This window comes from Oncorhynchus kisutch, unplaced genomic scaffold (genome assembly GCF_002021735.2).
Source record: "Oncorhynchus kisutch isolate 150728-3 unplaced genomic scaffold, Okis_V2 scaffold3846, whole genome shotgun sequence".
Classification (NCBI taxonomy): domain Eukaryota; kingdom Metazoa; phylum Chordata; class Actinopteri; order Salmoniformes; family Salmonidae; genus Oncorhynchus; species Oncorhynchus kisutch.
The window spans coordinates 53259-66874 of record NW_022265791.1 but is presented as its reverse complement, the minus strand read 5'-3'; the positions used below and the strand labels follow the sequence as shown (position 1 = coordinate 66874).

The window sequence follows — 13616 nt, the reverse complement described above, 5'->3', positions numbered from 1 at the left end:
TCCTCCTGTTCCTCATGAATAACAGTTAAACCGGTTCGGCCACATGTTATGTTGATGCCCAGTTTACACAGGAGGTCCCTGCCCATCAGATTGACAGGACAGTGGTCAGAGAAGAGAAACTTCTCCTCAAAAAAGGAGACGGGCAGAGGCATAGTTACCTGCTCTCTGAATGAGAGGCCTGAAGCCCCTACAGCTTTGACTGTTTCACTAAAAGCCCCCTCTCTATGCCTCTCTATGCCTCTCTATGCCTCTCTATGCCTCTCTAAGCCTCTCTATGCCTCTCTATGCCATAGAGGGTCCAGAATATCCCCATTTATCTGACATAACCTTCCATAAGGCTCCGGTAGGAGCCTATATATTAGCCTATATATTATTATATTACTATTACTATTATTATATTACTATTACTATATTACTATTATATTATTATATTACTATTATTATATTACTATTACTATATTACTATTATATTATTATATTACTATTATTATATTACTATTATATTATTATATTACTATTATTATATTACTATATTACTATTATATTATTATATTACTATATTACTATTATATTATTATATTACTATTACTATTATTATATTACTATATTACTATTATTATATTACTATATTACTATTATTATATTACTATTACTATTATTATATTACTATATTACTATTATTATATTACTATTATATTATTATATTACTATTATTATATTACTATTACTATATTACTATTATATTATTATATTACTATTATTATATTACTATTATATTATTATATTACTATTATTATATTACTATATTACTATTATATTATTATATTACTATATTACTATTATATTATTATATTACTATTACTATTATTATATTACTATATTACTATTATTATATTACTATATTACTATTATTATATTACTATTACTATTATTATATTACTATATTACTATTATTATATTACTATTATATTATTATATTACTATTATTATATTACTATTATATTATTATATTACTATTATTATATTACTATTATTATATTACTATATTACTATTATTATATTACTATTATATTATTATATTACTATTATATTATTATATTACTATTATATTATTATATTACTATATTACTATTATTATATTACTATTATATTATTATATTACTATTATATTACTATATTATTATATTACTATATTACTATTATTATATTACTATTATATTATTATATTACTATTATATTACTATATTATTATATTACTATTATTATATTACTATTATATTATTATATTACTATTATATTACTATATTATTATATTACTATATTACTATTATATTACTATATTACTATTATTTTATCATATGTCTATATTATTATATTACTATATTATTATATTACTATTATATTACCATTATGTTATTATATTATTATTATATTACTATTATATTATTATATTACTATTATATTATTATATTACTATTATTATATTACTATATTACTATTATTTTATCATATGTCTATATTATTATATTACTATTATTATATTACTATATTACTATTATTTTATCATATGTCTATATTATTATATTAAAATATTACTTTTGCATTATTATATTACTATATTAGTAAATTATTATATTTCTATATTATTATGTCTATAGTATTATATTATTATATTACTATTATATTATTTTTCCATATTATTATATTTCCATATTAAAATATTACTTTTGTGTTATTATATTACTATTATATTATTATATTATTATATTACTATTATATTATTATATTACTATTATATTATTATATTACTATTATATTATTATATTACTATTATATTATATTACTATATTATTATATTACTATTATATTATTATATGTCTATATTATTATTATATGTCTATATTATTATTATATGTCTATATTTCTATATTATTATATGTCTATATTTCTATATTATTATATGTCTATATTATTATTATATGTCTATATTTCTATATTATTATATGTCTATAATATTATATTATTATATTTCTATATTATTATATGTCTATAATATTACATTATTATATTTCTATATTATTATATTACTATTATATTATTATATAACTATTATATTACTATATTATTATATTACTATTATATTACTATATTATTATATTACTATTATATTACCATTATGTTATTATATTATTATTATATTACTATTATATTATTATATTATATTACTATTATATTACTATATTATTATATTACTATTATATTATTATATTACTATTATATTATTATATTACTATTATATTATTATATTACTATATTATTATATTACTATTATATTACCATTATGTTATTATATTATTATTATATTACTATTATATTATTATATTATTATATTACTATTATATTATTATATTACTATATTATATTACTATTATATTATTATATTACTATATTATATTACTATTATATTATTATATTATTATATTACTATTATATTATTTTATTACTATTATATTATATTACTATTATATTATTATATTACTATTATATTATTATATTACTATTATATTATTATATTACTATTATATTATTATATTACTATTATATTATTATATTACTATTATATTATATTACTATTATATTATTATATTACTATTATATTATATTACTATTATATTATATTATATTATATTACTATTATATTACTATTATATTATATTACTATTATATTACTATTATATTATTATATTATTATTATATTATATTACTATTATATTATTATATTACTATTATATTACTATTATATTATTATATTACTATTATATTACCATTATGTTATTATATTACTATTATATTATATTATTATATTACTATTATATTATTATATTATTATATTACTATATTATATTACTATTATATTACTATATTATATTACTATTATGGTATTATATTATTATTCTATTACTATATTATATTACTATTATATTATTATATTAGTTTATATTATTATATTACTATATTATTATATTACTATTATTATATTACTATTATATTATTATATTACTATATTATTATATTACTATTATTATTATATTACTATATTATTATATTACTATTATATTACTATATTATTATATTACTATATTATTATATTACTATATTATTATATTACTATATTACTGTTATATTATTATATTACCATTATGTTATTATATTACTATTATATTATATTATTATATTACTATTATATTATTATATTATTATATTATATTACTATTATGTTATTATATTATTATTATATTACTATATTATATTACTATTATGGTATTATATTATTATTATATTACTATATTATATTACTATTATATTATTATATTACTATATTATTATATTACTATTATATTATTATATTATATTACTATTATATTATTATATTACTATTATATTATTATATTACTATTATATTATATTACTATTATATTATTATATTACTATTGTATTATATTACTATTATATTATTATTATATTATTATATTATATTACTATTATATTATTATATTACTATTATATTATTATATTACTATTATATTATATTACTATATTATTATATGACTGTTATATTATTATATTACCATTATATTATTATATTACTATTATATTATTATATTACTATTATATTATATTACTATTATATTATTATATTATATTACTATTATATTATTATATTACTATTATATTATTATATTATATTATTATATTACTATTATATTATATTACTATATTATTATATGACTATTATATTATTATATTACTATTATATTATATTACTATTATATTATTATATTATATTACTATTATATTATTATATTACTATTATATTATTATATTACTATTATATTATATTACTATATTATTATATTACTATTATATTATTATATTACTATATTATTATATTACTATTATATTATTATATTACTATATTATTATATTACTATTATATTATTATATTACTATATTATTATATGACTATTATATTATTATATGACTATATTATTATATGACTATTATATTATTATATTACCATTATATTATAATGGATGTAGCAGCCTGAAACCAGTTTTCTAGAAAGTGGGGGGGGGGGGGGGAGTAGTCGAGGATAAGTGCCTGCTGGGTATCATTCCCAAAGTCTGAACTGTACTTTACACTGTTTCTAACGTATGTGTGTGTGGGTGTGCATGTGTCAGTTGGCAGGAACAGGAGTGTTGGCCGTAGGGCTGTGGCTGCGTTTTGACTCTCGGACTGAGGGACTGTTCAGTGGAGAGGACTCTCCTTCTGTCTTCTTCACCGGTAAGACTGAGCTCTCACCCCTAACCACTATACCTTATATCCAACTGCTAACCCCTAACCATAACCCCTACACCCTAACCCCTACACCATAAAATATCTCCTCTCAGCTAGTGGTATCATCATGTCTGTTAGAAACTCAGAGGTCCACAAATAGGTTTCTAACACACACACACACACACACACACACACACACACACACACACACACACACACACACACACACACACACACACACACACACACACACTTAATTCTCTACACAGGGTCAGAGGTCAGCGACAGGGGTCAGGGACAAAGGGACAGGGGTAAGGAAAAGGGGTCAGGGGCAGATTCAGGGGTCAGGGACAGAGTCAGGGGACAGAGTCAGGGACAGGGGTCAGGGACAGGGTAAGGGGTCAGGGACAGGGTAAGGGGTCAGGGAAGAGTCAGGGGTCAGGGACAGGGTAAGGGGTCAGGGTCAGAGTCAGGGGTCAGGGACAGAGTCAGGGACAGGGGTCAGGGACAGAGTAAGGGGTCAGGGACAGAGTCATGGACAGGGGTCAGGGACAGAGTCAGGGGTCAGGGGACAGAGTCAGGGGTCAGGGACAGAGTCAGGGACAGAGTCAGGGACAGGGTAAGGGGTCAGGGACCGAGTCAGGGGTCAGGGACAGAGTCAGGGACAGGGGTCAGGGACAGGGTAAGGGACAGAGTCAGGGGTCAGGGACAGAGTCAGGGACAGGGTAAGGGGTCAGGGACAGAGTCAGGGACAGGGTAAGGGGTCAGGGACAGAGTCAGGGGTCAGGGACAGAGTCAGAGGTCAGAGGTCAGGGACAGGGGTCAGGGACAGGGTAAGGGGTCAGGGACAGGGTAAGGGGTAAGGGACAGAGTCAGGGGTCAGGGACAGAGTCAGGGGTCAGGGACAGAGTCAGGGGTCAGGGACAGAGTCAGGGGTCAGGGACAGAGTCAGGGGTCAGGGCAGAGTCAGGGGTCAGGGACAGGGTAAGGGGTCAGGGACAGAGTCAGGGGTCAGGGACAGAGTCAGGGACAGGGTAAGGGGTCAGGAACAGAGTCAGGGGTCAGGGACAGCATTGTTTCTGTCCTTGTGTTTCCCGTTTTCTCTGAAGAACTGTCACAGAAAGATGTTCCTTCTTTCTTGCTTGCTTTCCTGCATTCTTTCTTTCTATATATAACTGCTGTCCAGTGGGTGAGACCTAATAGGGTGGAGGGTGTATCATCATGTCTCCAGAGGGCTGCTATATCACCAGGGTTACAGAGGGCTGCTATGTCACCAGGGTTACAGAGGGCTGCTATGTCACCAGGGTTACAGAGGGCTGCTATGTCACCAGGGTTAGAGAGGGCTGCTATGTCAGCAGGGTTACAGAGGGCTGCTATGTCACCAGGGTTACAGAGGGCTGCTATGTCACCAGGGTTACAGAGGGCTGCTATGTCACCAGGGTTACAGAGGGCTGCTATGTCACCAGGGTTAGAGAGAGCTGCTATGTCACCAGGGTTACAGAGGGCTGCTATATCACCAGGGTTACAGAGGGCTGCTATATCACCAGGGTTACAGAGAGCTGCTATGTCACCAGGGTTAGAGAGGGCTGCTATGTCACCAGGGTTACAGAGGGCTGCTATGTCACCATGGTTACAGAGGGCTGCTATGTCACCATGGTTACAGAGGGCTGCTATATCACCAGGGTTACAGAGGGCTGCTATGTCACCATGGTTACAGAGGGCTGCTATATCACCAGGGTTAGAGAGAGCTGCTATGTCACCAGGGTTAGAGAGGGCTGCTATGTCACCAGGGTTAGAGAGAGCTGCTATGTCACCATGGTTACAGAGGGCTGCTATATCACCAGGGTTACAGAGGGCTGCTATGTCACCAGGGTTACAGGGGGCTGCTATGTCCACAGGGCTACAGAGAGCTGCTATGTCACCAGGGTTAGAGAGAGCTGCTATGTCACCAGGGTTACAGGGGGCTGCTATGTCCCCAGGGCTACAGAGAGCTGCTATGTCACCAGGGTTAGAGAGGGCTGCTATGTCACCAGGGTTACAGAGGGCTGCTATGTCACCAGGGTTACAGAGGGCTGTTATGTCCCCAGGGTTACAGAGGGCTGCTATATCACCAGGGTTACAGAGGGCTGCTATGTCACCAGGGTTACAGAGGGCTGTTATGTCCCCAGGGTTACAGAGGGCTGCTATGTGTGCATGGTGTGTATTCATGGTGTGTGTGCAGAGGTCAGGGACAGGTGTGTGTGCATGGTGTGTGGTGTATGTGTGTATGGTGTGTGCGCATGGTGTGCGTACGGTGTGTGTGTGTATGGTGTGTGTGTGTGTGTATGGTGTGTGCGCATGGTGTGTGTGTGTATGGTGTGTGTGTATGTGTGTGTGTGTGTGCATGATGTGTGTGCATGGTGTGTGTGCATGATGTGTGTGCATGGTGTGTGTGCATGGTGTGTGTGTGTGTATGGTGTGTGCGCATGGTGTGTGTGTGTGTGTGTGTGTGTGTGTGTGTGTGCATGATGTGTGTGCATGGTGTGTGTGCATGGTGTGTGTATGGTGTGTGTGCATGGTGTGTATTCATGGTGTGTGTGCATGGTGTGTATTCATGGTGTGTGTGCATGGTGTGTGTGTATGGTGTGTGTGCATGGTGTGTGTGTGTGTATGGTGTGTGTGTGTGTGTATGGTGTGTGTGCATGGTGTGTATTCATGGTGTGTGTGCATGGTGTGTGTGCATGGTGTGTGTGTATGGTGTGTGTGAGTGTGTGTGCATGGTGTGTGTGTGTGTGTGTGTGCATGGTGTGTGTGCATGGTGTGTGTGCATGGTGTGTATTCATGGTGTGTGTGCATGGTGTGTGTGTGTGTGTGTGCATGGTGTGTGTGCATGGTGTGTATTCATGGTGTGTGCATGGTGTGTATTCATGGTGTTCTGTGGTGTGTGTGTGTGCATGGTGTGTGTGTGTATGGTGTGTGTGGTGTGTGTGCATGGTGTGTGTGTATGGTGTGTGTGTATGGTGTGTGTGGTGTGTGTATTCATGGTGTGTGTGCATGGTGTGTGTGGTGTGTGTGTGCATGGTGTGTGTGTATGGTGTGTGTGTGTATGGTGTGTGTGCATGGTGTGTATTCATGGTGTGTGTGCATGGTGTGTATGTGTATGGTGTGTGTGTGTGTATGGTGTGTGTGTATGGTGTGTGTGTGTGCATGATGTGTGTGCATGGTGTGTGTGCATGGTGTGTGTGCATGGTGTGTATGGTGTGTGTATTCATGGTGTGTGTGCATGGTGTGTGTGTATGGTGTGTGTGCATGGTGTGTGTGTATGGTGTGTGTGTGTGTGTATGGTGTGTGTGCATGGTGTGTATTCATGGTGTGTGTGCATGGTGTGTGTGTGTGTGTGCATGGTGTGTATTCATGGTGTGTGTGTGTGTGTGTGTATGGTGTGTGTGCATGGTGTGTATTCATGGTGTGTATTCATGGTGTGTGTGTGTATGGTGTGTGTGCATGGTGTGTATTCATGGTGTGTGTGTATGGTGTGTGTGGTCCACAGGTGTGTATATTCTGATCGCTGCGGGGGCGTTGATGATGGTTGTTGGGTTCCTGGGCTGCTGTGGAGCCATTAAGGAATCCCCCTGTATGCTCGGACTGGTGAGGATCAATGATGGTGATCATAGAATACAATGATAACACACTTTTCATTACAAGGCCTCACACCCTGTCTGTCTCTGTCCCCGCCCCCTGGTTTCTCCCCCCTGTCTGTCTCTCTCCCCACCCCTTGTCTGTCTCTCTCCCCACCCCCTGTCTGTCTCTCGTTCTCCCCCTGTCTGTCTCTCTCCCCACCTCCTGTCTGTCTCTCTCCCCGCCCCCTGGTTTCTCCCCCCTGTCTGTCTCTCGTTCTCCCTCTCTCCAGTTCTTCTTCTTCCTGTTGTTGATCTTTGGGGTGGAGGTAGCAGCAGGGATCTGGGGGCTCTCCAATAAAGATACGGTAACACACTCAGAGGCTGTTTCACTGTTTGTTGTTCTTACTGTGGACAGACCATCAGACCATCTATTACAGCTCAATACAAAACCTTAGCATCTCTCCATTCTCATGTCTCTCCTCTCCTCCTGTCTGTCTCCCCCTCCCCTCTCTGTCTCTCTTCTCTCCCCCCTGTCTGTCTCTCTTCTCTCCCCCTGTCTGTCTCCCCCTCTCCTCTCTGTCTCTCTTCTCTCCCCCTGTCTGTCTCCCCCTCTCCTCTCTGTCTCTCTTCTCTCCCCCTGTCTGTCTCCCCCTCCCCTCTCTGTCTCTCTTCTCTCCCCCCTGTCTGTCTCTCTTCTCTCCCCCTGTCTGTCTCCCCCTCTCCTCTCTGTCTCTCTTCTCTCCCCCTGTCTGTCTCCCCCTCCCCTCTCTGTCTCTCTCCTCTCCTCCTGTCTGTCTCCCCCTCCCCTCTCTGTCTCTCTTCTCTCCCCCTGTCTGTCTCTCTTCTCTCCCCCTGTCTGTCTCCCCCTCTCCTCTCTGTCTCTCTTCTCTCCCCCTGTCTGTCTCCCCCTCCCCTCTCTGTCTCTCTACTCTCCCCCTGTCTGTCTCCCCCTTCCCTCTCTGTCTATCTTCTCTCCCCCTGTCTGTCTCCCCCTTCCCTCTCTGTCTCTCTTCTTTCCCCCTGTCTGTCTCCCCCTTCCCTCTCTGTCTATCTTCTCTCCCCCTGTCTGTCTCCCCCTCCCCTCTCGGTCTCTCTTCTCTCCCCCTGTATGTCTCTCTTCTCTCCACCTGTCTGTCTCCCCCTCCCCTCTCTGTCTCTCTTCTCTCCCCATGTCTGTCTCTCTTCTCTCCTCCTGTCTGTCTCCCCCTTCCCTCTCTGTCTCTCTTCTCTCCCCATGTCTGTCTCTCTTCTCTCCTCCTGTCTGTCTCCCCCTTCCCTCTCTGTCTCTCCCCACCCCTGTCTGTCTCCCCCTTCCTTCTCTGTCTCTCTCCACCCCTGTCTGTCTCCCCCTTCCCTCTCTGTCTCTCCCCACCCCATGTCTGTCTCTCCCCTCTGGCGTCCCTTGTCTCCCCTGTCTGTCTCTGTCTAGGTGGTGGAAGACATCACAGAGTTCTACAAGCAGACTTACAATAACTACATGAACACCAAGCAGGAGGCCCTGAAGGAGACATTACGCCTCATACACTTTGGAGTGAGTACACACACACACACAACTCCAACATAACAGTCCAGTGTGTGTGTCTGTCTGTCTGTAACCATGTCTGTCTGTCTGTCCGTCCGTCCGTCCGTCCGTCCGCCCGTCTGTGTCTGTACACACACACATAACTCTAACATAACAGTCCAGTGTCTGTCTGTCTGTCTGTCCACACACACACAACTCAAACATAACAGTCCAGGGTCTGTCTGTCTGTCAAGTGTACAGTGGAACTAAAATGGTGTTGCCTGTGTTTCCCTGGGGCAGCTGAACTGCTGCGGCCTGACAGGCACCATAATTGACAGCGCCAGGGAGACCTGCCCAAAGAAGGAAGGACTGGAGGCTCTGATTACCACGGTAACAAACATAACCCCTGCCGCAACAACTATTTGAGTGACGAGCTATTATATTATAGGGTAGAAGTGTATATTACAGGGTAGAGGTGTATATTACAGGGTAGAGGTGTATATTATAGGGTAGAGGTGTATATTACAGGGTAGAGGTGTATATTATAGGGTAGAGGTGTATATTACAGGGTAGAGGTGTATACTATAGGGTAGAGGTGTATATTACAGGGTAGAGGTGTATATTATAGGGTAGAGGTGTATATTACAGGGTAGAGGTGTATATTATAGGGTAGAGGTGTATATTACAGGGTAGAGGTGTATATTATAGGGTAGAGGTGTATATTACAGGGTAGAGGTGTATACTATAGGGTAGAGGTGTATATTACAGGGTAGAGGTGTATATTACAGGGTAGAGGTGTATATTATAGGGTAGAGGTGTATATTATAGGGTAGAGGTGTATATTATAGGGTAGAGGTGTATATTATAGGGTAGAGGTGTATATTACAGGGTAGAGGTGTATATTACAGGGTAGAGGTGTATATTACAGGGTAGAGGTGTATATTATAGGGTAGACGTGTATATTATAGGGTAGAGGTGTATATTACAGGGTAGAGGTGTATATTACAGGGTAGAGGTGTATATTACAGGGTAGACATGTATATTATAGGGTAGAGGTGTATATTACAGGGTAGAGGTGTATATTACAGGGTAGAAGCATATATTATAGGGTAGAGGTGTATATTACAGGGTAGAGGTGTATATTACAGGGTAGAGGTGTATTTTACAGGGTAGACGTGTATATTATAGGGTAGAGGTATATATTACAGGGTAGAGGTGTGTATTACAGGGTAGAAGAGTTGTAGCAGTGTGTAATCTCAGTGTGTTGTTCTGTCAGAGTTGCCCAGCGGCCATTGACGAAGTGTTCAATTCTAAACTCCATATCATTGGAGGAGTGGGCATCGGAATTGGAGTCCTCATGGTGAGAACAGCCAATCAACTCTCTCCTCTCCTGTCTCGCTCTCTCATTCACTCCTCTCTTTTCTATCCGTCCTCCACTTCTCTCCTTCACTCCTCTCCTTCCTCTCTCTCCTCCAGCCCTCTCCTCTTCCTCCACTCCTCTGTCCTCTCCTTCCTCTCTCTCCTCCACCCCTCTCCCTCTCTCTCCTCTTCCTCCACTCCTCTCTCCTCCAGCCCTCTCCCTCTCTCTCCTCTTCCTCTCCTCTCTCCTCTCCTTCCTCTCTCTCCTCCAGCCCTCTCCCTCTCTCTCCTCTTCCTCTCCTCCACTCCTCTCTCCTCCAGCCCTCTCCCTCTCTCTCCTCTTCCTCCACTCCTCTGTCCTCTCCTTCCTCTTGTCCTCCAATGATATGTAGTTTCTCTTTTGTCCAGATCTTTGGGATGATCTTCAGCATGCTGCTGTGCTGTGCCATCAGGAGGTCCCGTGACATCATGTAGACTCAGACTCTGCCATTCTGTGCACTTAACTTATCTGTGTGTCTGTCCTCAATAGATGTTAAATGCTCACTAGGTTTGTACTGCCATTCGAGTTAGTTGTCAGTTTTAGGCTGGCAGCCAGCCAGCCAGCCAGTCAGTCAGGCTCTACCATGGATGGAAACTCAGTCTCCTGTGAATGTGTGGAGCTGTGCTGAGGTTTCTGGCTGTGTAACAATGTAATCAGTGTATCGTTTCATCACTGTAGAAGCAAAACGCCTTCAAATCTGCCAGAATTTAATCTGTTGTATGTGCTTTAAATACCTGTGTTTCTCCTCATATTGCCTGTTTGTTCAGCTACATGGACTGTAACAACTTTATGGCAGAGTACAGATGTTATAAACATTTTTATTACAACTATTTTGATGTACAAAGATGTGTATTTCTTTGAATTGCCAAATAAAATGACTTAATATGGATGTTAGACTGTGAGTGACTGTGGAGATGGATGTGGGGATTAGATGTAGGGAACAGAACAACTCTTCAATGGTTTATGTTCAACTCAACATACCAAACATCTGCTCAGGTCATTGACTTCAGAAACACCCCAGAACAAAAGATGTTTATTGGGATTGTCCTGGAGAAAGAGAGGAGAGCTTTCCGCTAGATGGGCCAGCCGCAAAGTAAAAAACGGCTAAACTGTAAACAAAACGTATGAAAACTAAAATGAGCTTGTTTAAGATTACGCATAGTGTTAGCAGTGTGATTAAAATCAGGATGTGTGGCTGAGCCAGCTAGTAGAGCTGCCTCCAGGACAATATTCATCCCAATAAATGGCCAACCAGCAACGATGTCCCTGGTTAACTAGTCCTTAGTAATATACCCCTGGTGAACTAGTCCTTAGTTAGTAATATACCCCTGGTGAACTAGTCCTTAGTTAGTAAAATACCCCTGGTGAACTAGTCCTTAGTAATATACCCCTGATGAACTAGTCCTTAGTAATGTACCCCTGATGAACTAGTCCTTAGTAACATACCCCTGGTGAACTAGTCATTAGTTAGTAATATACCCCTGGTGAACTAGTCATTGGTAATATACCCCTGGTGAACTAGTCCTTAGTTAGTAATATACCCCTGGTGAACTAGTCATTAGTTAGTAACATACCCCTGGTGAACTAGTCCTTAGTTAGTAATATACGCCTGGTGAACTAGTCCTTAGTTAGTAACATAAGCCTGGTGAACTAGTCCTTAGTACTATACCCCTGGTGAACTAGTCCTTAGTTAGTAATATACCCGTGGTGAACTAGTCCTTCGTAATATACCCCTGGTGAACTAGTCCTTAGTTAGTAATATACCCCTGGTGAACTAGTCCTTAGTTAGTAATATACCCCTGGTGAACTAGTCATTAGTTAGTAACATACCCCTGGTGAACTAGTCCTTAGTTAGTAATATACGCCTGGTGAACTAGTCCTTAGTTAGTAATATACCCCTGGTGAACTAGTCCTTGGTTAGTAATATACCCCTGGTGAACTAGTCCTTAGTTAGTAACATAACCCTGGTGAACTAGTCCTTAGTACTATACCCCTGGTGAACTAGTCCTTAGTTAGTAATATACCCGTGGTGAACTAGTCCTTCGTAATATACCCCTGGTGAACTAGTCCTTAGTTAGTAATATACCCCTGGTGAACTAGTCCTTAGTTAGTAATATACCCCTGGTGAACTAGTCCTTAGTTAGTAATATACCCCTGGTGAACTAGTCCTTAGTTAGTAATATACCCCTGGTGAACTAGTCCTTAGTTAGTAATATACCCCTGGTGAACTAGTCCTTAGTTAGTAATATACCCCTGGTGAACTAGTCCTTAGTTAGTAATAATACCCCTGGTGAACTAGTCCTTAGTTAGTAATATACCCCTGGTGAACTAGTCCTTAGTTAGTAATATACCCCTGGTGAACTAGTCCTTAGTTAGTAATATACCCCTGGTGAACTAGTCCTTAGTTAGTAATATACCCCTGGTGAACTAGTCCTTAGTTAGTAATATACCCCTGGTGAACTAGTCCTTAGTTAGTAATATACCCCTGGTGAACTAGTCCTTAGTTAGTAATATACCCCTGGTGAACTAGTCCTTAGTTAGTAATATACCCCTGGTGAACTAATCCTTAGTTAGTAATATACCCCTGGTGAACTAGTCCTTAGTTAGTAATATACCCTGGTGAACTAGTCCTTAGTAATATACCCCTGGTGAACTAGTCCTTAGTAACATACCCCTCTTGAAGGAGATGCCGCCCTCTGCTGGTCAGGATGAGCCCCTACAGATGGCTGAGTCATCAGGAAGCAGCAGAGAGTTCCATCCTCCACTAACACACAGCTTG

General features: G+C 37.7%; 1 protein-coding gene across 2 annotated transcripts in view; it reads left to right on the top strand.

The window, feature by feature from the left end:
- LOC109880352 (CD9 antigen-like) overlaps window positions 1–11724 on the top strand; it is a 41712-nt gene extending 29988 nt beyond the window's left edge. For both annotated transcript variants that reach the window (XM_031821091.1, XM_031821092.1), the window contains exons 2-8: window positions 4242–4344; window positions 7868–7965; window positions 8228–8302; window positions 9367–9468; window positions 9739–9828; window positions 10715–10798; window positions 11206–11724. In XM_031821091.1, the coding sequence (XP_031676951.1) occupies window positions 4242–4344; window positions 7868–7965; window positions 8228–8302; window positions 9367–9468; window positions 9739–9828; window positions 10715–10798; window positions 11206–11271 (618 nt within the window). In that variant the 3' untranslated portion in view covers window positions 11272–11724. The remainder of the gene's footprint in view (window positions 1–4241; window positions 4345–7867; window positions 7966–8227; window positions 8303–9366; window positions 9469–9738; window positions 9829–10714; window positions 10799–11205) is intronic.
- The last annotated feature ends 1892 nt before the right edge of the window (window positions 11725–13616 follow it).